The 26,907-nt window shown below is 43.1% G+C and overlaps 1 protein-coding gene across 1 annotated transcript in view; it reads right to left on the reverse strand.

Moving 5' to 3' along the window:
• The window catches only part of arb2a (ARB2 cotranscriptional regulator A), a 144,013-nt gene that overhangs the window by 55,652 nt on the left and 61,454 nt on the right, over positions 1 to 26,907 (reverse strand). The window contains exon 8 of the mRNA XM_076104725.1: positions 19,637 to 19,756. Coding sequence (XP_075960840.1) covers positions 19,637 to 19,756 — 120 coding nt within the window. The remainder of the gene's footprint in view (positions 1 to 19,636; positions 19,757 to 26,907) is intronic.

The raw sequence follows: 26,907 nt of genomic DNA on the forward strand, positions 1-26,907 counted from the left end.
AGCCGCAGATAATCTAGGACTACCCACTGAGCACTGAAGCACTGCTTAAATATTTGATTGATTAACTGTCCTGTTGCTGCCAGAGAGTTAAGAGGAGAGCATCAGAGAAGCCAGGGCGAACACAGAAAAAACAAACAAACATGTATGCGCACATCCGGAAGTTGGAAAACACATGGCGCAGACACACTAACACATACTCCCCCATAAATCCCTACACGCCAACATTGGAACAGGAGCGCAAACACAAACACACACAGACATGTACACATTGCGAGCATGTGAAGAGTCAGCAAAGACAGTGGCAAGGGCTGGGAAACCAAACATAAAGGCTGACTGATGCTCTGGCAGTGATTTTCTTCCATCATAAATCAATGAGGACAATAGACTTAAAGATAAACAGTGCTGAAGTTGACGATCTTCATCTGGATTTGGCTTTCAATGGCCACGGGATTCACCACAGGGATGATGTTAGTGGGCTATCTCTCTTATTCCTACAGTACCGGTGTATGACTATGTTCCTAGCAATTGATCTCAGGTCATAGAGGGTGGATAGGAGTGTGAATGCAACGTGTTCAGTTGCTACACTGTCCGTGACACACACACACACACACACATATATCCCTGTTCGTCCCTGGCTGTGAAAACACAGGCAGCTGGCCCCCCACGCTCCAACACCCTCCACAGGAAGAGACAACACCAGCGCTTCCTGTGGCTTTGAAGCAGCGGTCCCAGGTCCCCTGTCGGTCCCCAGCTTCCTTTGTCTTAACCGCAGGAAGGAAGCCCTCTCTAGCACGAGGCCTCAGGGCCCTAGGGAGCCAGAAGGAGTGTGTTTGTGTGTGTGCACCTTTCAGTGTTGTGGGAGTGTGCTCACTGAGGTCACATGCATTTACAGGGGTTTTTCCCCTTTGACTCTCCAGAGCCTGAACTCTGGTTATGGTGAGTGTGTAGAGTAGGAGAGAGCAGGAGAAAACTGCAATAACTTCCTCCTCTCTTTCCTCTTTCCTGTCACGGCTGTTCGCCACATACATGATGAAGGGAAGATGAGGGAGAGAGTGAGAGAGAGACAGACAGGGAGGATGGTGGGCGGAGAGACAGGGTGAGATTTGAAAGGGTGAGGAGCGGGCATTGCCGAATTGTGTGAGTGACAGCACCGGACGCAGGGTAGTGGGAGGTGGTGTGTGTCTGTGTACGTGTTGGGGAGGATTCTATCTCTGTGTGTATAACCGTGCAAACCACACACGCACACACACACACACATATATATATACAGCGGACAGAAACACACCAACAAGTGGGGGCGGTGAGGAAAAGGAAGGCCAATAAATATTTACTGACACAGCAGAAGTGGAGAATGGTTGTCCACTGGTGGAAACAAAAGGCAGAGGATGAGGAGCGGCGTGCCAGGAAACCTGCCGGCTGCGGGCGCTGCGCCCCGCTTGTGCCCGCATGGAAAACAAGAAAGAGGAAGACGGGAAGGGAGGATGGAGGAGAGAGAGAGAGGGGGCAGAATGAGGGAGAGGACGAACAGGGCTGTGGGTAATGGGGGTGCTCATAAACAATAGCAGCCTGGAGCAAAGCAACTGTTGTTTACTTTAAAAAAAATGGATTTAGTTTCTTCAAGATGAGGTTTAGTGAGAGTTTTACTTTGTGAGGGCGTTGGTTTGTGCATGCGAGTATGTACAATCATATGTTTGTATTAAAAAAATAATATGTTGTCATATACTTCAAACTTCTGTATGCCTCTCTGCCCAATTGACCAAATAATCAGAATAACTCACCGAGGGATCTTCTACATGAATGTTTGTATTCCTGCTGGTGACATATAATTCTATAAAATGATAATGAGTTCCTGAAACATTCCTATTGGTTTTCACTTGAAAGACAACTCTTTTCAAATCATTCAGACCCAATAACCCAAACAGATGCTCAAATGTTAAGCATCATTTTATATTCTATATTTACCCAAACATAATTCAATTAATTTCTAATTAACATCTGCACAGTGGTAAGTGTTAATGAGATTAACTCCCAACAGTTTGATCAATTTACATTTCTGCCAAAATGAAAAGACTGGGAGCTGTTGCTCGAGCTGTATTAACAATACCCCTATAATGTTCACATTAAAATGATATTGACACAATTAAGAAAGTGGACAGTGGAAGTTTCGTAACATTAGTAGTTAGGGATGTTCATATATTGTTTGGCGACAGCAATTACGGAAATGGTAATTTATAATTAGGCAGCATTCCTTAACGAAGTGAAATTACGGCACGGCGACTAATTAAAGTCTTGTGTTAATTAGAATATATCTTAGTTAAGAAAACCAGCATAAGGTACGGTGGGCAACGTCTTCATCATTCCCAAATCAACTGGCCACATTAACAGCTTTGGTCTACAGAGTGAAATGAGAAAGTTACTTTTGCGCATTGAATACAGACTCGGCCTCATCATCTCCACTTGCCTTTTCTCTCCCTCTCTCTCGCTCGAACAGTGCTTTTTTCTTGTCTTTCTCCCTGTCTCCCAACCCTCCGGCAATGCTGTAAAATAGAAACCTAACCTCAATATTTTCCCTCACGGTGCTGGGACTTGCTGGCCCATTAAATTCCCCTTCCCATGTGTCAGCTTGCACATTTCCACCATGAAATCTTCGTATAATTAAACTTTCTTAATGATTTATAAGCTATAATAATAGCCGTAAGTATTTCAGAGCAGGTTAAAGGGACAGCTTTTAAGTGCACGCCGGGGGATGACCCTGTTTTAACATAGTTTCGGATGGGTGACTCTCGGCTGGAGACCACGATGGATAGGGCGAGGGAGAATGGGATTGACGGAGGGAGGGAGTGAGCGAGCGGGCCTAACAAGGGTGGGTGGAGGAGGAGGCTGAGACCTTTGTGTCGTAACTCAGGGTGATACTGTCATCGAGGAGAACCAAGGGCTCCCTGAACCCTGGCAGGGAGGAGACAGCTTACCACTGACAGACAGAGAAAGACACATGCATGCATAGAAGGCAAACGCAGCAACAGAGGCTGAGAAACTGACAGAAGGAAAATGCCGGATGCAGAAAGAAAGACACAGGTAGAAACAGAGACAGAAAGCGATCCTGAACATCTGAGAAAACTGTAGTTGGATAAAATAAGTCACAGAGAAAAACAGTCAAAAGAATTACTTAAGACAAAGAATACAGATTCTATTAAATAAAGTCAAATAAATAAATATTATAAGGCACAATATTTAAATAAAAAAGCTAAATTAGCTCACCTAATCCTGGTGAATCAAATACACTATTAAACAGGCAAAGTTTACTGTAAAGCAGTGCTGGAGTCAATGTCTATAGGATGTGCACAGTTTGCATGCATGTTCTGGGGCGCGCACACACACACAGATGTTTGCTCTCTGCTGCCTCTTTGACGGCGAGGCTGATATGATTGCCACTTAGGAAATCAGTGTGTTTTCACACCACTCTCAGCTCTGCCAAAGCTAATGTGTTAAATATCCATCGGGTACTGCTGTCCATTTCTGAGACACACACAGACACACACAGCCTTAGGGGCTGATAAACATTGATTCCTTGTACTAACTGAGCCCACAGTTGGTATCCACCCAAGCCAACATTTTCTAAATTGGGGTGCAGTGAGAAAATTTCAACAAGCTATGATGTGAAAGTTCTTCTAAATTAGTTGTGAGGGGGTTTAAGTAGAGCTAAATTTGAACTATTGTGTGACTTTTTTTTCACTTTTCTTGTTGTTATCAAGAAATGCCAAATTTGTTTTAAAATACATCATTGTTGTAGAAAAATTCACTTTCATGCTGCACAAATCAACACATGAAATCCAGCGACTGTAAGTGTTTTGGAAAGGTGGAGTCTGCTAATGGCAAAATCTACCAAATATCTCCGTGGACGGTTTTTCACCTTAGCTGTGAATGGGGGAGGAGGAAGAGAAGGAAAATGAAACAAAAACAACAAATCTGGAGGCGCCTGCTGCTACACATTACTGGCAAATCAGGTGTGTGTGCGTGTGTGTGTGTGTCCCTTCAGGGCAGCAGGAGTTGAATTTTAAAGGGAGGTGTTTTGTTTAAACTTCCAGTGCCACTCGAAGTCGCTCATGGACAAACTGAGGGGGAAGAAAAAGTTAGGGGGGTAAAAAAAGAATGGGAGGAGAGGTAAAAGTGGTAAAAGCTAATGAAAGTGACAAAGAGAGTGTCCCTCCTTTCAGTTATCATCCTCTACTCCTTCATATTTCCTCGTCTCCTGCGCTGTGGGGCAAGGGAGGAAGAGAGAGAAGGGGGGGAAAAAGAAGAGGAAAAAAACATGCTCTGTGATCCCCCTTTACTCAAAGGAAGGACAGAGCGAGAGAGGGAAAACTATAAAAGGCCAACTGAAATTAATGGAAATATATAACAATCTTGAAATTAACTTCCCATTGCCACTAGCCATGATTTAAAACAGCTTTTTAACGAGAGGAAAGATGAGTCAGAAAAGAAAGAGCGGGAGAAGGGGTTGAGGCCATATTACAAATTGGACAGACTGGAGGAAGCTACAAGTTAATTTGCCCCATCATTTGAAAACTTTGCAGTTCTCAAGGCACACTCACTTAAATTATTATTTTTATGTCCAAATTAATCAAGACATAAGACTAAAGGATAAAAAAAATACTAATGTAGGGTATAAGGAAATACAAAGCAATTCAATTAGCCATTTAAACAGGCAGAGTAAAGAAAAAGGAAAAAATATTTCAAGTATCTGAACTGTATCACGATGTTCCGATGGGCCAGATTTAACAGCAAAACATTTCCCCTTCTAACTTTAAATACAAAAGATTTTTTTAATAAATAAATAAATAAATAATAATACCTAGAGATACTGCACAATGATATATATATATATATATATATATATATATAATACCCTTACTAATTAATTGTTATTATTAATATGATCATGATTATTATCATTATTATGCTGTTGTTTACTATATTTTGAATAAAACACAAGAACACTGCCATATATTAATAATTTACTTTTGTTTTTTTTCTGTTATTCTTTGCAGCGTTTGACACCGTAGTATATTTAAATAATGTGCCCAATAACCAGAGCAACATACTTTTGAGCACATAATAAAATCAACACAACGATTCCCTTAATGAATTAAATGTAAAATCTACAAAAAGTAGTACACCAGTTGAAGTGCTTTTCAAGTGATATTATTGATTAAAAACAAAGCCTGAGAGAAGGGTGAGGAACACAAACACATACACAAACACACAAGCACATACAGGCCATTTACACACACACACACACACACACAATTTAGTATAAAGTATATTATTAATCTTGTGAAAAAAAGCAATTAAATCAAAGTGGTATATAGAGCCTGAAGCTATGAGGACTGTCAATTCTGCTGGAAATGCCACAGAAGATTACAGTTGGGTTTGTGGATTCCATGAACCCTTTTTTGATTAGGGAGTCAATTATTTCTCATTACTGAAGATGCTATTTCGGAAAAAGACCTTGTCAGTCAATCATGCAAAAAGTCCTCGAAAAGCGTGAATAAACCATTAAAGAGAGAGGCGGGTGGGGGTGGGGGGCTGTGGGGGAAAGCACACTGACCCTTTTCCACACCCAAACTCCTACTTGTAGTCAAATTACCTTTTTAACTATTACACCTCTGTCAGGTCTTTGTCAGCGTATGGTAATTAGGGCCTTCAGTGGAGAACATTTGAAAAGAAAACAGTATATTTATTAGTTTATCTCAGAGAAAGGCATTTACCCAGAGCTGAAGGTAAGTTTGAATGTGGTGATTATCTTGTCATTTTCAGGTTGTTTGCCTAAGAGTGTGCATGTGTGTGTTAGCGTGCGTGTGTGAGTGCATGTCAGCGTGAGTGAACGCTGGTGTGTGTGACTCCAGGTAATGTGCTGTTGTGTGGATGGCACACACGTGCATTCACACACACACACACACACGTATACATATTATATATATATATATATATATATATATATTTTTGTATTTATTTATACGTGTGTGCGTGTGTGTATGTGTGTGTGTGTACGTAAGCTGCTTTCAGCACACTGATAGGCGAGCACAGCACATTTCTCCCGTCCTCTTTGTTCTGTGTTGGGTTTGACACCTCTAAACAATAGCAGCGCTTCACTTCGCCCAGCCCCAACCCACCACCAACCACACACTGCATGGACGGGAGCTGCCAATTAGCACTATCAAAACACCCCTCATCAGCTGTCTGCCTACCACAAAAAGAAAAAAAAATCCCCAAACAAATCAATAATTCAGAATTTCCCTCAAAAACAATCACATTCATCAGCGGACTTAAGGATACAAGAGAGAAGTGACCATGATCACTGACTGTATAGTATGGATTGTGTGTTTAGAAAAGAAGTGGAGGGTCACAACAAGCACTTGACCAGCCGAGTAGAAACAAAGGTCTGCGTCCTCTCACGTCTCATCCTTTCCACTCTGGCGTCTGGAGCTGATCTATATTTTGGGGCCGACACTTCCTCGACCCGACCCGAATGCAACCGATGTCCCCGATCTACATCCTTCTCCTTTTGTGTCTTCCTCACACACATACATTTTCATCCACTCAAGAAAAGCCCCACACTCTCTTTTAGTTTATCTACCTTTGTCTAATGCCACGCTGGGTGAGCTGCGTTTGGCGGCCTCCGAACTGCCAGACGACGTGTTGTGACCCAGGGGAAGGGGGGTCGACGTGGGGAGAGAGGAGTGGAGAGGGGGGCCTGTCATGGAGAAAGGGTCTCAGAGGGCCGGAGGTGAGCAGAGGTGTCTGGGAGATGACTGTCGTTCCTCTCGGTGGTCCAAGACCTTTTCATTAACTTACACCCCAGGGTTCACCAAACAGAAACAGGGGGTGGGAGTGGGGACAGGGGGGTGCAGACGGGTGCAAAGCACTAGCCCTTGTGACCACCAGGGACCTGCTGCCTGCCTGCCTTCCTGCCTGTCTGAATGCAGATCTGTGTCATCCATTACGGACAAGGGACTGCTTTTTAACAAAATACAAACACAAACAGGAGCACATGCACAGGCACACAGACACAACACATGCACACAAAAATACACATACATCAAAGCCTGCTAAGGGAAAGAGAGGGGTAACAAAGGACAGGCAGTGCCCCCTAGTGTTATCATCAAAGACAAATCAGACCAAATCAACTAACCATCACCTCAACCAAAGCCAGAAAAACAGATACAGGAAGAAGAGAGGCTGAAATCATGAGAGAAGTGGTACTGCACGTGGAAGGCCCTGGGTTGGGAGTGGGTGAGTAAGGTGAAGGGAGCAAGAAGCTGGGGGAAGGAAGGAGGGGGATGGAGGGAGCAAGGGATAAGAAGTTAGGGAGTGAGTATGGGGGGGTGGAGGGGTGTATTGTACATAATAGCTGCTTGGCGGCGGAGGGGGTTAAAAGATGTCTTGCCACGTCCAAGATGTTTTTAATGTTCGAGGCCGAGAGAGCGAGAAAGTGAGAGGGGGGAGAAGGAAAGGGAGAGAGGCAGGCAGGCCATGCATGAAAGCCGATGTCAGAGAAGTCCAGAGGAATCGTCGGGTGTGAAGCCATCTAATAGGAAAGCAGAATATATATCAGACACACACACACACACATGCTGACTGTGAATTACTGAGCCACCCAATGTGGCCTGGTAAGTGATCTGAACATGAACCACAAACTAATGAGTGACATGACGGGAGGAGATGAAAACCATAGCTTACTTGGACAACAGAAAAGCCTTTGGAGCAAAATGCACACTTATGCTTAAAAGATAAAAACTTGTGCACAAACAAGAATGCATTAAAAAAATAAAAAAAAGCTGTGGAAATGTTGTTTTTTTCTTCTTTTTTCTTTTACTCGGACAGCACATCCAGCTTCATATTCCCACCATGAAACAAGGCCTACCCTTCAGTGAGTTCCACATTCAGCTCCAAGCCAGCTAAGACATCAAAGGCTGCTCCACACCAGGAGTCTCTCGCTCGCTCTCTTTCTCCCTTCCTCTCTCTCTCCCTTCCTTTTGCTCTTTCATAACCCCCATCGTATTTCACAGCACATAAAGCCTTAAAATGGCACATAAAACAGTTCATCTCTTTTCACTGTCAGCTTTCCAGGCTTAAAAAATTAAATATGTTTTACTGCAGGTACATAACTAAAACACATCGATGGAAAGAATTGCCATAAAGGATTCAAACTCAGCTTCCTATAAGTCTCTGAGGCTATATAGTTGGGTATAGATCAGCTGAATAGCCAATATAGGGTGTTTCAAGCTTAAAGTGGAGAAAAAATGAAGTGACAGTGAAACTGTGGAATTGCCTGTTTTTCCTTTGCCACCAATCCCATCGTTCTGTTTTCCGTTTAAACACTTGAGATATGTGCAGGAAATAAACGGCACAGTCTGCAGATGATGCACTGACACTGAAAGTGTCTTTACTAACACCCTAAAAGAATGCTGTGACCCTGGTGCTGAGGGTTTGAAGGGGGCAAGGCGAAAAACACCACAGAATACCAACACTGCATTCAATGAACTTTAAAAGCAGTGAAAGGCAGAGAGCAGAGAGTGAAGGAGGTGGGTGTGGATGGAGATGCAGAGTTTGAAGGAAAAAGCGAAGGAGAGAGAAGATGAGACAAACAGACGGGAGAAAGGATTTAAACTTCAACCCTAGAGTCACTGAGTTCACTGACATTTGCACCAGGATCCGCCTAGCTGCTCCTCGCAGCTTTTCAGAAACGACACTTTCCTTTCAATTCCTAAGACTTATTCTTCCTACATTCGTTGCAGAATGAGACCATTCACAAGCTTGGGGGAAGAGACATAGAAAAGCAAACTGAATTGAATGTGTTGAATTCAAGTGATGCCCATGTGACAATTTGCTACCCCGTATGTCCTCAAGATTCCTCTTGTATATTGTATGCGTTCTTATGGACGAATTAGCAAGGGGGAAGGGAATAAAATGACATGTGACAAGCGATTCATTTGAGCTGTCAACATGTCATCTTCAGCACATTCAAACCTCACATCTACCGCTCGTATTCCCTCTCTGGTGAAGGTGACCTAGGTCGTAAACCAGCTGACACACCCAGACACAGCAGGTGAATGCATGGAAATACCACAGTGGGAACAGCGAGTGTGTGAGATTGGCAAGAATGAAGGCAAGTTAGAGCAAAAGGACAAAGAGGAAACTGTGACTAAATGTGACATCTACTTGGAAAAGGAAACAAATGAGGATACCTTTTTAAAGAATTGAGAGCATCTGGCATTTTCAGGTGAAAAAACAAAAAAAACATAGACAGATAATTCCACATTTGAGGTTATATTAAATAAAACCTTCAGATTACGATAACCATTAAGAGGTTTTACACAAAATAAATAAACAACACCTCAGAGGATACTTTTCAATAAAATAGACTGTGAGAAGGAGGAAACAGTGGAAAAAATGTGATCTTGGACAGAGAGGTTTGTCAAAAATGCCAAAATATTTAAAAAAAACACTGTGTGGATGTGACAGATGTCAGTCTCAAGTGAAGGATCGGAGTGAGACGGCAGAGAATGAAGGAGCAAGGCCGATGTGAAGTTGAGGTTAAGAGAGGGAAGGGAAAATGAAAGTGAGTGAATCGGAAGCGAAGAGGAAGAGCAAAGAAGAGGCGTAAGACCACATACACCGGGGCACGAGATAAAAGGAAGAAAACGAGAAGAGGCAAGTTTACAGATAAACGGTAAGAGAGAGTAGGAGGATGACCAAAGAAGCTCAGAGGAGTGCAAGAGACACACAAAAAAAGAACGGTAGCAGGGAGTGGTTTGGCATTTTTAAAATCATGGGCAAGTGGCAAAGAATAAAATGAGCGAGAGAAGGAGCTTTTTGTTTTGCGAATTAAGAAGGAAGGTACAAGACAACGAACGACGGAGAGAGGAGCGAAACAAGTGGACAGCAGTGCCCAATGGGTATTAAAGAGTGAATGAAAGAGCGAGAGACGTGTGAGGCAGAGGAGACAGGAGAGAGCGAGACCTTGCCTCTGAGGCAACGAGCCGAAAGGAACGAGAGAGGCAGACAAAGCCGGGCACTGCTCTCACACAGCAGAACAAAGAGAGGAGGTGCATCATGGGAGTCTGAGCCTTGTGCCGCCACTGACGCCTTGCTGGATAAACACGCAATGGCACGTGCAAAAAATCAAACCGCAAACACATAAGCCTTCATGTAATAATCAGTGATGAGTGAAGACTTTAGACCATATTTTTTAGTTAATTTGGTTTTGGTTAACTATTGTGCATATCATATGGAAGCATACAAGTATACTAAAGCAGATGCATAAAGAACATGAGTCTGTCTGTCGTAAACTTGACAAAAGAACAATACGGAAAACTTTTTATAATAGTGACTTTAGCATAGCATACAAATATGGTAGAGAGCAAGGAAACGCTGAGTAAATCAAAACAGCATCTTCACTGAGTGAAGACGCACTCTGATATACGCAGACCTGGGTTAAAGCAGAGGGTGAGGATAAACAGGAAGGGAGGGCTGTTCAATTTTAGGGGCAATTCAGGTATGAGTGGAAATCCGTCTGTGTGCGGAGTGTTCTGTGTGTTTCATTGTAAATCTGATTAGGTGCATGTATGTGTGGTAAAAGCAGTGTATACTTCTCAGGCAGCTCGCTCAGGGAAACACAAGAAGGAGAAAAGGAGTAAAGTCACATGGGTGACAGGTTAAAACTGTGGTTTACTTTCTCAGCTATGTCAGAAATCAAAGGAAAAGTATGCACAATTATTAAGATATCGGCTCTAAAGTTTTCCATCTACACCCTCTGACTCCTGCTTCTCCCTCTCTTGTGATCTCTCATCCTCTTTCCCTGTTGGTCTCTCTTCCTCCGGCAGGTCTGATATTTTGGGAGCTGCAGCTGAACTCTGAGTAGCACTGTCTCCAGGAAAAAACAAAGTGATCAATGTGAGAAGGCACGGGGCGCTCATGGACAGGCCAATCAATGGTGCAAAGAACCTTGCCCAGGGCCTTATGCAAATGGAAGCACGTCCCGTAACCTCGGGAGTGAACATGCGCACTAGATCAATGGGATGAGGGTAGAACCTTACAGCAAGATCAGCCTCAGCCAGTAAATATGTAATGATGAATCCCTCAAGATTTAACTGAACTCAAATGAACTTCAACTAGCTGGGCTTCTTATATCACCAAGTGGCAGGAAAGACCCCGTGTTTAAGGGGTAGGGTACGGGGCGGGTGGCGCAGGACGAGGGAGATTAAAGAGAGCGTTTGCACAGTGATGCACTGAGGCCAGATGGGATTTCACAGCAAGACAAAAAAGGTGAGAGGAGACTTATGAATAGTCACCTCAACAATACTTGTTTGAGGTGTAATGATTTTTCAATTACGTCACCATGGCAACGTCCGTGTGTTTTGAGGAACGAAAGAGAAGAGTGGGTAACCGTGACGACCTGGTGGGATCATGCTCGACCTGCTTAAAACTATCGAGAGTCAGACCGAGGACAGGATAACACAAACTATTCAAAACCAACAGCGGACATTTACTAGAGCCGAGTCTGAAATTGGGATCGTTTAAAAGCTATCGCAGACCAATCAGAAGTAGTGCGTGACTTACTTAAGTACAAGGTAACCATTGTGATCCACAGACTGATGACTGTTTTCAAACTACTATCAGACACAAAAAGAGAAGGAGAAAGATGGAGATCGTGTAAAAGCGGTCAAAGACAAAGAGGGATTCTTCAACTGACGATGTAAACCAAGAGGTATGGAAGGGATGCAGTGAGCGCATTGAGCAACAGCTCCATGTCTGCCTCTGGGCTGTTGAGAACGCTATAGGAGAGTTTGATCAAAACAAGACTCATACAGTATATCAACAAGGCTTTTACGTAGTGGGGAAATTAAAGTTATGCCTTGAATTGCCCTTGGTTGTTGGCTAAGTCTCTGATGACCTTTCTAAAACCTGGCCCACAAAAGTTAAGGAAAACTAGAAAAAAATGTTTTGTAACATATTGGTGTTTTATCTGGCTATACCTGCAAGTGCACCCCTGAAACAAAGTTCAGGGAAACAGCGGTTAAAACACTGAACACATGGTGAATCACTTCCCTCACAACCTCTCTTGACAGTCTACCTGTTCTGTGTTCCAACAGCCCTGCAGGAGCATCTGTCCTAATCCCCTGACTGAATATAGAAAGTAAAGTGATCACAGAAACGTTATCTGGTTGTGGGTGTGATGGTATGTATGGTACCAAACTGAAGAGAAATAAAGGGACGTGCATTTTTTTTGTAAAAACAGAGTCCCTGATATTATAGATATACTGTAAATCCTTTTGAAATCCATTTTGTTTGTTGATAAGAATAAAATCAGAGGGAAGGAAAATACTCGCAGCAAATAGGAAACTGTATTTCAGAACAGCACGACAGATTCCTGCCAACTATAACAATGTTGTGTTGCATCCTTTGTTTAACTGAGACATTACAAAACAACTGACTGAAAGATTAAAGTAGTTTATGTATGATTGAAAGAGGAATTTATGACAAATAAACCAAAAATGTTGTGTTCATGTTCTAAGACCTTGATTGTCTTACAGATAATATATAAACAAGACAGAATTAATAATGACGGACAACAAAAAAATGCAGCAAACAAACAACAAACAACAAAATTGGAATCTCACACAAAATCAATTCCCCTTGATATTAAAGGAACAGCACAAGAGAGACAAGAGGTGAGTAAAGTATTACCAACCCCCTGCTCCTCACCAACACCACAAATGTAATCTAGAAACCAAAGATGCTCCTGAAACAGAGAGAAACACCAACAAAGGTGAGAATAATGGCGACGTATTGAAGGGAATACTTCACAAAGCCTATTGTGTGAGTATCCTTTTCAGACAGCAAACCCGCTGTAATTTGGTCTGCGTCATCTGCCTCTAGTCACAATGCAGCACTACAGCTTTGAAATGGATGGCAAATGAAGGCCATTTGTACATAATAACAGCAGATAGAAGAATTCAGAAGCCCTACAATGTGTTGTTGAGGTGTAAAGAAAGACCTTGGTCTATCTGTGGCAGCCAGCGCAGCAAAGGTTTGGCAAGGGAGGTCTTTTTTTTTCTCCAGAAACAAGCCAATCAATTGAAATCAAATCAGTTTGCTAGCCGTGACATTTAAACAGTTCAATTTACATCCCTATGTTAAGACGAGAGCCGCTCTCTAAGATGCCTATTCATTCACAAAGAAACTAGACGTCTATATTTCAGCTGCTTAATAGAGCAAATACGCTGAAGCTGTACTGAGGAAGAAACCGTGTCTTATCATGGTGTACAAAGGGCTAGTCATTGTCTGTCATTACGAGCAGAGCACAGAGAGGGATAATATACATAATATAGACAGGACTGGAAAACAGCACCATGCATGATATGCATGCATTGCCACATACACACACGCAAGTGCGTACCAACACACGTGCAAATGCACATACACACTTTCTCAGTGGCGATGGTGTATGTCCTGAGGGCTGCTGTCCTGCTGTGCAGGCTGGCAGGCACTTTTGTCATGGTGGTCCTTTTGTTTCACATCAAACAAAACGCCACAGCTTTGCATACGGCTCCACTAATTTCTGCTAGTGTGCCCCAGCCATTTATCATCGCCTCTCACCCTCTCCTCCCTTTAACGTGGCTCTGATAGCTGCTCTCCACCAAGCTGTTCTGCTCAGGACGATACAAGCTTCTCCAGGCTAGGGCTGACACACACAGGCGTGCACACATCCATATGTGCGCACACACACATACATACACTAGACCCATAGAATATGTGTGAACCCACTTGCAGGCATAGACATACGCACACATGCACACAGAGACAGACATACACACAGGAAACTGCACTACTACTGCACCGCTTGCAAGCCCGCCAGCTATGGAGAACCTTGAGAAAAAAAAAAAACCTTCTCTTCATCCCCTCCAGAAGCAATAGACAGGCTAGCACTCAGAGTTTCGGAGGCGGCCGAGACGTGCATACAACATTAGACGAGGGGATTTGCGGAGCCTGTGTATGGACGGCTTCACAGCTGGGATGATTTTGTCAACAAATTGCTTGTGTGGTGATGAACTCAGGTGAAGGTTGCACCGGTCATTGAAGAGTATTTCAGATAGATACAAAGTGGAACTTAGTTTGACACAGTTTAAAGAAATACTCCAACATTTTAGGGAAATCAACTTGTTTGCGGTGTGACTGGGAGTTAGAATCCGTCAAAAGATCATATCAATTTGATGTCTGTGCATTCAGTAGAGATTGGTCCGGGACCGGTTTAGGAAAGCTCAAACACTGGAGGCAGGGTGGAAAAGCTAACTTCCAACAAAAGAGACAACTTCCAACAACTTCTAACGTGTCTTTTTTACATTTTGTGTTGTGTTTGCTGGCAGGCTAGCCACCAATCCATCCAAGAATCAGCTGGGCTTTGTTAAGAGTGAGGAAATTGTATATAGAACGACAGCAACTGTGCAATGAGGATAGGACTTCTAAGAGGCCGCTTGTCCCTTCTCCCTGCAGTTGATCATATAAATACCTCCGATGCAGAAGTTAATTTAAATCCCCCTGAGCACATGAAACCACAATGTCTAGTTTTCTATTTCGACGGATTAAATACAGAAATATGAAAACTAAATTACAGTGAGAAAATGAATAAATGTATTCCTTTAAAACCACGGAAGTTGACAATAAACATTACATGACATTTTAAAATATTAATTTAGAAAGAAAAATGTGTCAAAATATACCAGGTATAGACGCTTAAAGGTGCTCAATTTTAAATTCAGAGCATATCTAGTGTCTCTCCACGGCTCTCAACATGGCGACAGCTGACCCACGAGCGCCCGGAATGGCTGTACAAACAAAGCACTTAGAAGCTCAGAATGAAACACACACACACACACACAGAGGAAGAGCAACTTCATTCTCTGCTCAGGTAGCCATGTCTTTACATTTAGAATATGTAAATAAATAGTTGTTTGCTGCTATATTTATGTACTGAATGTCGTATCGAGAACCTTTAAAGTAGTAAAAGTAAAAATAAGAATAAGGTACAATAACAACACTTTATATAATGAATTGTAATATTTATATATGTGCATTTTTTTTATTTTCCAGAGGCATTCTGCAAAACGGCTGAGGACTGGAAACCGAAGTGTTTGCACCGCGCCATGTGTTCAGTGGGCTGTTACCATGCCAGTCATGAAGCTGTACAGACCACTGCCAGACCCAGAGTCCTGCACAGAGGGCATAGTTGGCACCACAGCTGCCCTGACGGTCACCACGACAGGGAGAGAAGGAATTAGGAGGACGAAGAAAATGAGGACACAATACAGGACATAAAGCAGAGTGGATTTTGGAATGGCAAATAGTGTGGTGAAAGGGTGTAGTACATATAGTAACACAGATTGAAGAGTGAGAAAGTTAAGGACGACTATGCAAACAAAGTGCACAGAGAAATGGGAACGAGATTGTTTAGAAAACTGCCTTGTGGTAAATGAATAGGAAATCTTAAAAGAGACAGAAAATACAAGAGTAACTACTTTTTCTTTCTTTTAATTCAACTCGAGAATCTGATTATATTCTATACCACATAAAAACCTCTCATTTAGTGTGAGGATGCCATATCAGGAAAATTCAATCACTTTTTAAACTCCGAGCTATGTAAAACTAACTTCTCCGACTTAGACTGATTCACCCGGCAGTGTTTCATCTTTCTCATCCTCCACACACTGGTATGGCGATGAAGTCCACAAGGAGTGAAGAAATCCTTCATATCTTTCCGTCTTACCTCAAGCATCTCTTCCCACATCCAACTCCTGGCCAAAGCACACACACTTGCACACACATGCATCCAAGGACAGCAGAGAGAGAGAACTAAGGTATATTCATTGTAGATTGAAACAGATGGCTCGAGACAGAAAGTGTAAGGAAGATATCCTGCAAGCATGTACTGTATATATGTGGCGTGTTCATAGAGGACACTTACAATCTGTAATCATGTTCTTGAGGGGCTGTTGTGGCGGCTGGCTTGTTGTCTGGTTGGCACCCACACATTTGTGTACTCGGAAACAGATGCATTCTTACATAAGACCTTATATAATGCTGCCCTGTCCTACCCAATAAGAGTGCTCCTTTTTTGCTCGGAAGGTTAGTGCGGGTTCGACAACCCTTCCTCATCACAACCACCCCTTCCAACCCCCCCATGCCACACACCCACCCCCCGCACTCCTGGCAATGAAAAAAGATGAAAAGACAGACTGAGCCAAGGGAGAGATGGAGGCAGGGCCCTTTTCCTGTGTGGTTCTATCCCCCTGGTCCCATACTCTCTCTCTCTCTCTCTCTCTCTCTCTCTCTCTCTCTCTCTCTCTTACTTCATTCTGGGGTGAGATTTTGTCCTGAGGTGAAAAAAGGATACTACAGACCGGGAACCTAGAGGAACATGGCCAGTTTGTGTGTGTATGAGATGGAAAGACACAGTCCACAGCCATGCTAAAACCTGTAAGAAGGATATATGATATATATATATATATATATATATATATATATATATAGGAATACTGGGTTTCAAACAAAGTAGCACGGATGGATTCCGTGATCGTTGAAGAATGATAGAGAGGGGAAAAGGGCGAGAAAGGTGGGGGCGAAGCAGAGGAAGAGCTTTCCCCCTGCAGCACTTATTCAAAGGCATTTAGCTACTCTTTGATGTATCTATAATTAGTCAGTACACACTGTGAAGTGTTTTAAAATAAATCAAATTGCAATGAAACACTTGAGCGCTCCAAACAGGGGCTAACATGCTTCGGAGCATGGGGAGCGAGCAGGGGAAATTAATGGTGTGCCTTTTTGATGTGCTTGATCAGAAATGTATTTATTAACTGCAAAGCGGAGTAGTAATTAACCCACAGACAGCTTGTTTTCTCTGGGTCTTCTCGTGTGTCAAACGGTTCATCCCGCAAGGCTCCACTCTCTACTCGCCGGCTCATGCGCACACACACACCTCCCCACCACGTCCCGCTGGACCACTTTCTCCTCAAGTAAGTAGACGGTGAGCACATGTATGTGCATGAGTTTGTGCATGCATGTGTGAGGGAGTGCAGAAAAACAGCAATAAAAAGTAAGAAATGTATCTTGGCTCCATGTGTATATTTATATGGTATTCCTGTAAAATGCAAGTAGCCTGAATGTACCTAAACAGAATAATAAATTATAACAACACAAAAAACTCTCTTCAAAACCAGCATGATTGGCTTGGACAAGTTGGCACACTGCTCTCTGTAGATGAGTTGCTGATAGGTACGGGTGGGTAACCGAGGGTGGCTAATAAAGAATATGAATGTGTATATGTGTTTGTGTCAGTTTGTAAAGAGGTGAAGGAGTTTCGACACTAATAGACAACTGAAGCTGGGATGGCCTCAAGGGAAAACCTGACAATGGCATACTCGAAAACCCTGTCACTTAAAGTGAACACAGTGATGTTTCAAGTCTCTGTTTTGATGTTACCTTCTCCATACCGCATCTGCTATATGCTATGTATTTATATATGCACATACTGTACATGAGTAATTTAAAGACGGTTTTCACATGACAAGGACATCACATAAAAGAATGCAGTTAAAAACCTTGTTGAGTCCTTTACACAGAGAGGGAGTCTGACTGAAGGAAACATAGAGAGACAGAAAGAGACAAATAGAGGGAATAGCTAGTCTTCGTCACACAGCCAGAAAGCCCAGGAGATTGTGAGGCTGTCACGGACAAAACACTGCATGAATATTTAGCAGCCAAATTAAAATTACAAAATACGAAACAAAAAAAAGAGGAGGTGAAAGAGAAAGAAAAGAAAATATTCCTGAAAACACCAGTGGGACAAGTGCCCACCTTTAATCCCCCACTAGCCGTATCCTCGTAGTGCCACCTCCCCTTTCCCACCTTTCCTGAGAAAAGAGAAGAGATATGTCTTGAATAATATGGGATGTAGTGAGTCTAGCAGTAAATCCTTCAGATCAAGAAACCAGCAAACTGGCAATGTACCCGAGCTCTCAGATCATAGAGAGGCTTGCAAACACAACTAGCACCGTATGTTGGCTAGCAGAGCTTAAGACAGTGAAGTCCTGAGTATTTTAAACGCGGCTAGCACAGCATGTCTGCAGCAAGCCTGGCACTGAGCCAAGATAGCTACATACACGTGTTTGTTGAAATTTCAAAAGCCGCAAATACAACTGAACTAGACTTTTAGGTTTTCTTTTGCTTCCTATTATCAAGCTGCAGAGAGCTACGGCATGCTGGAATTCATACGAGGAAGTGTGCAAAGATGTTTTAAAGGTGATTTATCGGTCGGATTAATATAGTTTAAAATACGATGACTAATCGGGTATTGTTAGCTGCGAGCCGCCGGCTCAGCCTTCGCCATGTTGAGAGCCGTGTGGAGGCAGTAGATATGCTCTGTATTTCTTATGGAGCACCTTTTAAGTTACTGTATAATGATTTTAAGATCAGAACATTGTTTTAAATAAAACGGCACGAAAGAGCTCGAAGCCATGGTGAGGTTTTATCCTTTTTGTTCAACATTAACTACGCGGTGCATGTTTTTGTTGCTGTATACGGTGTGTCACTAGTATACACATTCGACTTAGATTAGATGATAAGTCAAACAGCAAGTAGCAGAGTTCCAGGATACAAACAAACCTCCCCACCATTAACCATGACTCCTAAATGCTACTCCGACCTGGTAAATAACTTGCCATGATGGTATTAGCGACCTGCACCCTGAAGCTCTATTGTTAATATGCAACTCCAGTCGTTAAAACACTAACAGACGAGAAAGTGATGATCAATATGTGATGCAGAGTCCCACAAGGATATCGCAGTAAACCAAAGACCAAAAAATAAAGAATGGACCTCAGCCTTCATGTAACCCACTAAAGACACACTGTAGGCCCATTTAGCTGAAGGGTGCGGTTATAAAGCCAAGAGGCTGGCCGAACTTTTACTTTCACCCTCCCCTGTGCACCATTCATTTCTTCAAATCCACTTCCCTCCCACCATCTTTCCACCTATCCTCTGTCTCTCTTAAGGCTGGGAGATCTGCATGCTCTGCAGCAGATCTGGTTTAACAGTAACACAGTTGTTGCATTGCCATAACTACATTTCTTTATCCAGCCCTCTTCTTCCCCCCGTTTTCTTCCTGTTCTTGATGTGTAGAGGCGGTGGATAGTGCCCAAGGACAAGGATGAACCAGGTTGTTTACAGAGGCAGTACTTTTTCAAAACTAAATGCTATTTATTTTTTATCGTTCCACCATGTTTTACACATTATCACTCTGGTGCCTGTCTCCCTGAGGTGGCCAGTGTGAATACTGCTCTTCTTGTTTCCATATATATGTGTGTTCAACAATATGTAGTTGATTTGCATACCGACATGTACGTCTGTATAAGTGTTGCCAACTTAAATTTGAGTTTATACAACGGCGTATATGGAATATGCAGCTCTTCCAACACGAACATGTATGTAAGTGATTGTACTGACAGGAGTGCATTTTGTTTCAGTGTGTCTCTTTGTCGGTGGGAGGTAAAAAGGAAACGCGGAAAACTAAAACACTCACCAGCTCAACGAAAGACAGCCCTCCGTAGCTGTGGGCCATGATGAAAACATTCTTGGCTGCGGCTTTGGACACAAAGTGGTCCCACACGTACAGCACGTGTTCCTCCGAGGAACCATTTTCCTGCAACACAAAAACTCTAATGTTATATCACCAACAAAAAAACACTGATGGAAATCACATGAGCTTGAAGGCTGTCAACTTACTCAGTTGTGCAACTACAAATAGACAAGTATGTCTCCATCCAGTAAGACTGGAGCATCAATAGAGTTATCAAACTCTTTTAATTCAATGCTACAGCATCAAAACCTGCACCTCTGGGCCAGCCAAAAAGTAAAGGTATGAAAGAGAAACAAAAAGTGGTGGTGGCCGGAGGGGATTCTATAATTTGGTAAATCAATAAGTCTTGCATATTGCAAATGCCCTAAATGTAAAACTCAATAGGCTGGGTGACGTAACGTTTAAATCTTAATTTGTGGCCCGCTGCTGAATCGATGGCCCATCTATACACCAGTAGAGGCGTAATGGGAAGACACGAGGGGAAGGTCAAAGGAAAAAAAACAAGGAGGACGTATACACATGCATAAACAAAACAGCACAGTTTCGCACCAGCGAGGACAATCACAAACCCTCACGTATGTTCTCACTCTCATCTGCATGCACACGATCACACACACACACACATGCAGGTCTACGCACACACAACCAGAAGGCATGTTTAATTAACCAGAGACGTAGGCGATTATCCAGGGCTGGAAAGAACAATAGTAAAAGTACAGGCGAGAAAAGGGCATCCATTAATGAACTTGTGACATTGATTCTACACTTTGATTTCCTATCAAACTGTCTGGTTCACAATAGAAATCAACACTACATTCCCACACGAGGTTGCACCACACATGGAGCTATGTCGACTAGAAACACCTGTATCCTTAGATTAAAACACCACGCTGTATTTAAGATAGCACAATGCTGGATGCAAACACGCTATTCACACACAATCCTTTCAATAAGCATACAGATATATACACAAAAAAAATGATATCTTGAAACAAACAAACACATGGCCTTCAGAGAATGAAAACCCATCTGTTAATTGAGTGTCAAACTGTTCCATGTGACTCCAAAACAAATAATTATGGATATGAGGTAAAGGACAGAGGAGGTGTCTTAAGAGACTCTCTTGTTAGTTTCCATGAATGTGTTTGCATTTCAAAGAAAGATAATTACTTCAACATTCCCTTTTCTAAAGCTGGTAATTGAGGAGATGGTGTCGTAGAACGAACACGCTACATACAATATGGTTGAAACTTTACCTTTTATAGAAAGTAAGGTAGCTTGTGATTTGATGAGATGTTTTTGCGTGTGTGTATCTGTGTGTACAAATCTTTGTGCAAGTGTGTGTCTGCTTCCACTATTTGATGATGTGCTGCTTGTGTGTTTTTGTTGCCGTGTTTGTCTAGAGGTAAATTAACCTGTCAGAGTGTTTGTGTTTACTGCTAGATTAGCATGAGGGGGTTGTAGTGTCAGCACCCACCTCAATTCACAGAGTGTGATGCAAGAGCAGGCAACTCCGCTCTGCCCTGCCCTTCTGCCATCAGTGCGCCCCGAGTGTGTGTGTGTGTGTGTGTGTGTGTGTGTGTGTGTGTGTGTGTGTGTGTTATCCTACATGCACGGAGATGCTGGCTGAAGCAGAGTTGTCTGTCTGAAAGGCTGTGACATCAAAGTCCTTTGAAGTCTCCCTCCTCTCTCCTCTGCCATGTCACCCTTCATCTGTGATGCCCATTTCATTAGCCTGCCTCCCTCCCCTCCCTCCCTCACCCCTTCCCTCTCTTCTACCTTAATTTTCTCCTCCGCTGTTCCCACCTGCTCTCCTTTACACTCCTCCGTCTCCCGTTTTGCCCACCTCTCCACCCACCCTTTAGTAACAATGCCCGACATGGAGACATTAGGCAGGGTTTGCTTCTGTACATAGCACCTTTATGTGTGTGTGTGTGTGTGTGTGTGTGTGTGCGTGCGTGTGTGTGTGTGTGAGCGAGAGAGATATTTTCTTCCTTAATAATCCTGCTGACATCAACTGATTGCAGACAAATTGTGTCAATGAGTGATAACTTACATAATGAAGAGAAAAGAGGAGCGTTTTATATTTATCTATATACTTTCAATACAAATAATTAAAAGACTCATATTGCATAGCTGATGTCTTAATGGTGGCAAATTAGTCTCCCCATGCTCCTGACTCCATCACCCAACCTAACACACAACAACACACAATATTTGCCTCCACCCTCAGTGGCAGGCAACAGAGTGACTGACTACCTGGCATGGCAGTGTAGTGAATTATCTAAACAGCATTTGCATATTGTTGCAATTATTTCCCGGGGTTAATTAGCTGCAGTGGAGCACACCGCCCTGCGAGACCGGCTTCCTGTCACCAGCTCTCACACAGTATCTTAGCTTATTTATTTATTTCCACAGTTTCTCCTCGCACTGTGTATGTACGTGTGTGTGTGTGTGTGTGTGTGTGTATCTGCCAGCACTGTCAGAATAGCATCCCAACTGCACACCTGTTGCCAACATCTTTCAGCCATGACTGTCAAGGGACATACGAGGGTGTGTGCAGTTTGTGTGTGTGTTTACCAAATATATGGTGATCCATACTGTCCCCTCAGAGAATATAAAATACGAATCTGCGTACTAGACAGTCTCAGGACCAGAAAGTCGCCAGATGCTGACAGCTAACTATTATGAAAAATAAATAAAATGGCAGAGAGAGCGAGAGAAAATGAGAAAGTAGACAGAGAGAGAGAGAGAGAGAGAGAGAGAGAGAGAGAGAGAGAGAGAGAGAGAGAGAGAGAGAGAGAGAGTCATAGCTCTCAGCTCTGGACCTGGAATTCATAAACATGTAACAAAAAAGCTGAAATATAAAAAAATACTGAAGCCGAGTATATTCCACACAGAAATGGTCCGAACAATATCACTGGAACCTTTTTAGAAGTTGCAAGAAATAATTGGATTTCAAGCAGGTGAGTGACAGATGCCTCATCACTCATTCAAAGAGAGAATTGTCTGAGGAGGTCAGAGAGAAGAGCAACAAGTCCATCTCCAGACCTTGATGTTCCTGTGTCCACCGTGCGCAATGTTATCAAGACGTTTAAGGCCACGGTGCTGTCGCCAACCTCCCTGGAAGAGGACGCTAGAAAACCTGCTTAAAGATTGCAACATAAAGATGCAGAAAGATTGTTCAAATGATGGAGGAAGGACCTCGGACAACTGCAGAACAGATTCAAGCTGATCTCCAGACACAAGGTACAGTACCACCACTTCAACTCAGACAATCCATCACCAACCCAACTGGCAGGAGAACCAGGAGGACCCCACTACTGAGAGAGACACACAAGAAAGCCAGGCTAAAGTTTTCCAAAACCAAGCGGCAACCTCCGGTTCTGAAGAGTGAAGCCAATGCAGAAGTGCCTTATGAGACATGAGCTTTTTGGTAAAAGCGCAAAAACTCTATGTTTACAGAAGACTGATTATGCGTTTCACTTGAGTCATCATAAAAACTGCCAGCTAGACAACCTACTACACGACATTGAGCATGATTATCTACCCCACTTTTAGTCCGTAAGTGGTTCCAACTGGTACTCCTTTGTTGAATGTGTTTGCCTTCCAATTGTCTAGTTTCAAGAATTTGTTCAATTTAGCTCTCTCCTTTACTTACACAATAACAACTCACACTCCGTTCCTAAACCACAAATAATTGCATGCACACAGATGCAAACTTGTGCACACACTGAAAAGTTGTCCAATACTTGCCCTGTGTTTATTCACTGTAATGAGAAGCAGGGAGAGGGGAGTGGGAGAGAGGAGCGCGCTGCAGCCAGAATAACAGCCCCAACGCCAACACAAACGCAGTGTCTGACCAACACAGGAAGCAATGAATCTAACAACATCAACACACTCTGACAAACAACCACTTCAGACCTCCCTGCACCTCCCTTCTGCTCCTCCTCCTCCTCATCCAAAACACAAAAGACTTCAGAACACTTCGGAGGAAGCTGGAATTTCAGGTTGGGAGATGGTGAGCAGTGTGGACCGGAAGGAATTTAGTGGGTGAGAGCCATTATACTTCTTACACTCAAACTTTTCAGTGGGAGCCAGAAGTGTCAGGACAGTGTCACGGGATCCCTAAACAACTTTATCGGGTTTGGACTCTTTTGCTTGGGCAGTACTGGTTTTAATCTTGGAAAAATTATATCAAGGGGTTAGAGTGAGAGCTGGAGTAAAATTACAAGTACTACAAACACACATCAATACCATGAGAGAGTTGCTTCCTGCATGAGACAAGTTAGAAACAAATTACTCAAATTACACCAGAGCTTCTCACACACAGACACACACAGACACACACACACACACACACTGACTGATCTCTCTCTCAATCCGCTCTTGCTCTCAGGCCACACACTGGGTAAACCCACCTGCAGCCCCAGTAATTATACTGTTAAATATGTCCTGATCAAAAACAGGATTGTTTTCATTTGGCCTAATGATTAAATATTAAATAAGCAATGTACATAATTGCATGTTTGGTGTTAGCAGAGAGGTTATTAGAGTAAGTTAGTTTGTGTTTGTGTGTGCGTGATTGCGTACATGACTCTGCGCACACAATTAAAAAGTGGGCCTCAACGACACCTGTTTGCAATTGCATTCTAATCAATGTCTGGGACGTGTACTCCTTCGCCGTCTCTTTTCCTTTTTTTCCGTCCCCTCTCGTCCTTTCTTCCTTTACTCTCTTTACTTTTAAGGCCGACAGAGAGCTGAAGTTAGCTAGAAGCTGTCTGGGAGCTGATGGGTCTGCTAGAGTGGGGGAAAGAAAGGTATGGAGCAAATTAGTGGCAGAGATGGGAAAATAATGACTGTGGCATTGTGGGTAATTAGCAAGTATAGTACCTATGGAGAGTTGGGAATATAATGATGTGCGAAAGAGACAGAGAAAAGTGAGAACGAGGTGAAAAACGTGTGCAAGACTAACAAGAGGGGGAAAACTGTGTGCGCGCGTGTATGAGAGTGCAGAGCGAGAAATGTGTAGGTGTGTTATTCGACGAATATACAGTATGAGAGAGAAAGTGAGGGAGAGAGAGGGATGGAGGGAGATGGGGCCAGAGAAAAACTATAGCGTCCATGTCGTCCCACGTGCAGATTAGCGGGCTCAGACTGTATACAATGAAATAGCATGACCTTGGTGAGGTCAGTCTGCTCTGACAATATTTGCCTGGGCATTGTTTCAAATCAATAACTCATTAACAAAGTACAAAGGAAGTTGCTGTGGGTTTGCGAGAGTCTTTATTAGAAAAGAGCGGCTGCAGGCCAGAAAGGTCATCGCTGTGACATCTCTTCCAGCCTCGCGCTGCCGCCCGGATTGTCAGGTGAAATTACTGCGAGCCATTAATTGACATAAGGCAAAGGAGAGCAGGCAGGCAGACAAGGCTGTGTTTGTTCCAGGATGACCCTGAGGTGCTGTGTTTGTGTGTATGCACGTGCGCGTGCGTGTGTGTGTGTGTCTTTATTCGGGTCAGCCTGTATCCACAATGGGGTTGTGTGCAGAGAGAGAAAAAGAAGGAGAGAGAAAGAGAGAGAGAGAGAGAGAGAGAGAGAGAGAGAGAGAGAGACCTCAGTGGGTGGGGAGGTGCGAAGGAAGCAGGATGGATGTGTTTGATGGTTGACCTGACTAGAAGATTGGGAGCAGGGATCTGAGACCACTACACTGGTTCTGCCTTGAGCAAACACACAAACACAAAAGGTATGTGTTCTCACATACAGATGTTATGTACTACACGTAACACTAACAAGCACAAAATCTAACTCCCCTTTAAAACTTTGAGAAGTAAAACGCATTCACCGTTACACTTATATTCAAACACAATAAAATAAATCTGAATGTATGTCCACACACACACACACACACACACAAACACACCACAGTGTGCTTGTACTGTGGCCTTAACATGAAAACGTAGCTCATAAAGACAGATACACATGCACACAGTTCAAAGCTTTTTCCTCTAGCACACTCACACAGAGATACACACCCAAATACAACGATGGCATCCAGCCAATTTGCTCTCTGCAGCAAGCAGGTGAGCTGCCCTCTAGCCCTGGTTATTGACCTCTCCTCTGACCAAGTTCAGAGGCTAATCAAGTCCCTACCTGTCCTCGGATATGCTGAGCCTTACTTCTCAGCACAACCACCGGGCAAAGGTCAAATACACCCTGTCTGTATAATTGCTTGTGGGCCACAGAATGGGGCAAAGGGGTGAAGGTGACAATGAGCATAAACCCAGTCCCATAGAGAAACACTGTAGCACCATGTCAAATACAATTACCAGTGTGTGTTCTTGTGTGTCCACGTCCTAATGTTTATAATCAAGTTTTGGTGTGTAAGTGTGTGTGCATGGTGTGTGTGCGTCAGCGACTCCTCAGGACGTTTTTGTAGTACAGTGTGAACATGGGGAAACAGGACGTCATCTGCTAAACACAGACAAGGACAAGGATCTCAGTCTGCCCCTGTGGACAGCTGCAGCCGGTAATAATGGGGTCTTGGAGAGGCATTACCTAAATAATGGATGCCCCTTCCTTTAGGAAGCACACTCTGAACAATCCATAACAATCAGATAAGTTGAGACAGTACAAGACATCCGTCAGTTGGAGACCACAGTATTCCAAAGTCAAAAACTAAAGGTATGATATGCAAAACAAAAAACTAACAAACAACAACAACAACAACAAAACTCTTATTTCCTAACTTTAGGAGAAGGTCTTACATCAACTATAACCAGAGTGAGAGGTAAAAAAAAAAAAAGCTTAAACACAAGGGAATTAAATAATGCCTTGAGTGGAAACACCAGCACACTGAAGGGCCCCAATATGTGGTTTGATTGTGAAAAACGAATACTTGTAGAGAAAAGGCCGGGAATGTCATCGTGAAAGCATTCAACGCCCGCCAATCTCAAATCATACAGATATCTCATTTTTGAAGTTGCACTGAAGCTGAATTTAGTGGGAGAAAAAACAAACAAGGAATAGCCTCAATCCACGAGGTCAAAATGCTATCGGAGCGAGGGCCTCTCTGTCTATCTCTCTCTGCACAACCTACAATGTGAGATCCTAAAAGGAAAAGCATTAAAAAAAACAACTAAGGGAGAAAGAGAGAAAAGTATTCCAGTCATTTATAAAAATAAGTGGTGCTTAAAGAAAGGCGAAGCTCTGTTTTT

Source organism: Anarhichas minor, unplaced genomic scaffold (assembly GCF_050575085.1).
Source record: "Anarhichas minor isolate MPS153535 unplaced genomic scaffold, ASM5057508v1 ptg000030l, whole genome shotgun sequence".
NCBI lineage: Eukaryota > Metazoa > Chordata > Actinopteri > Perciformes > Anarhichadidae > Anarhichas > Anarhichas minor.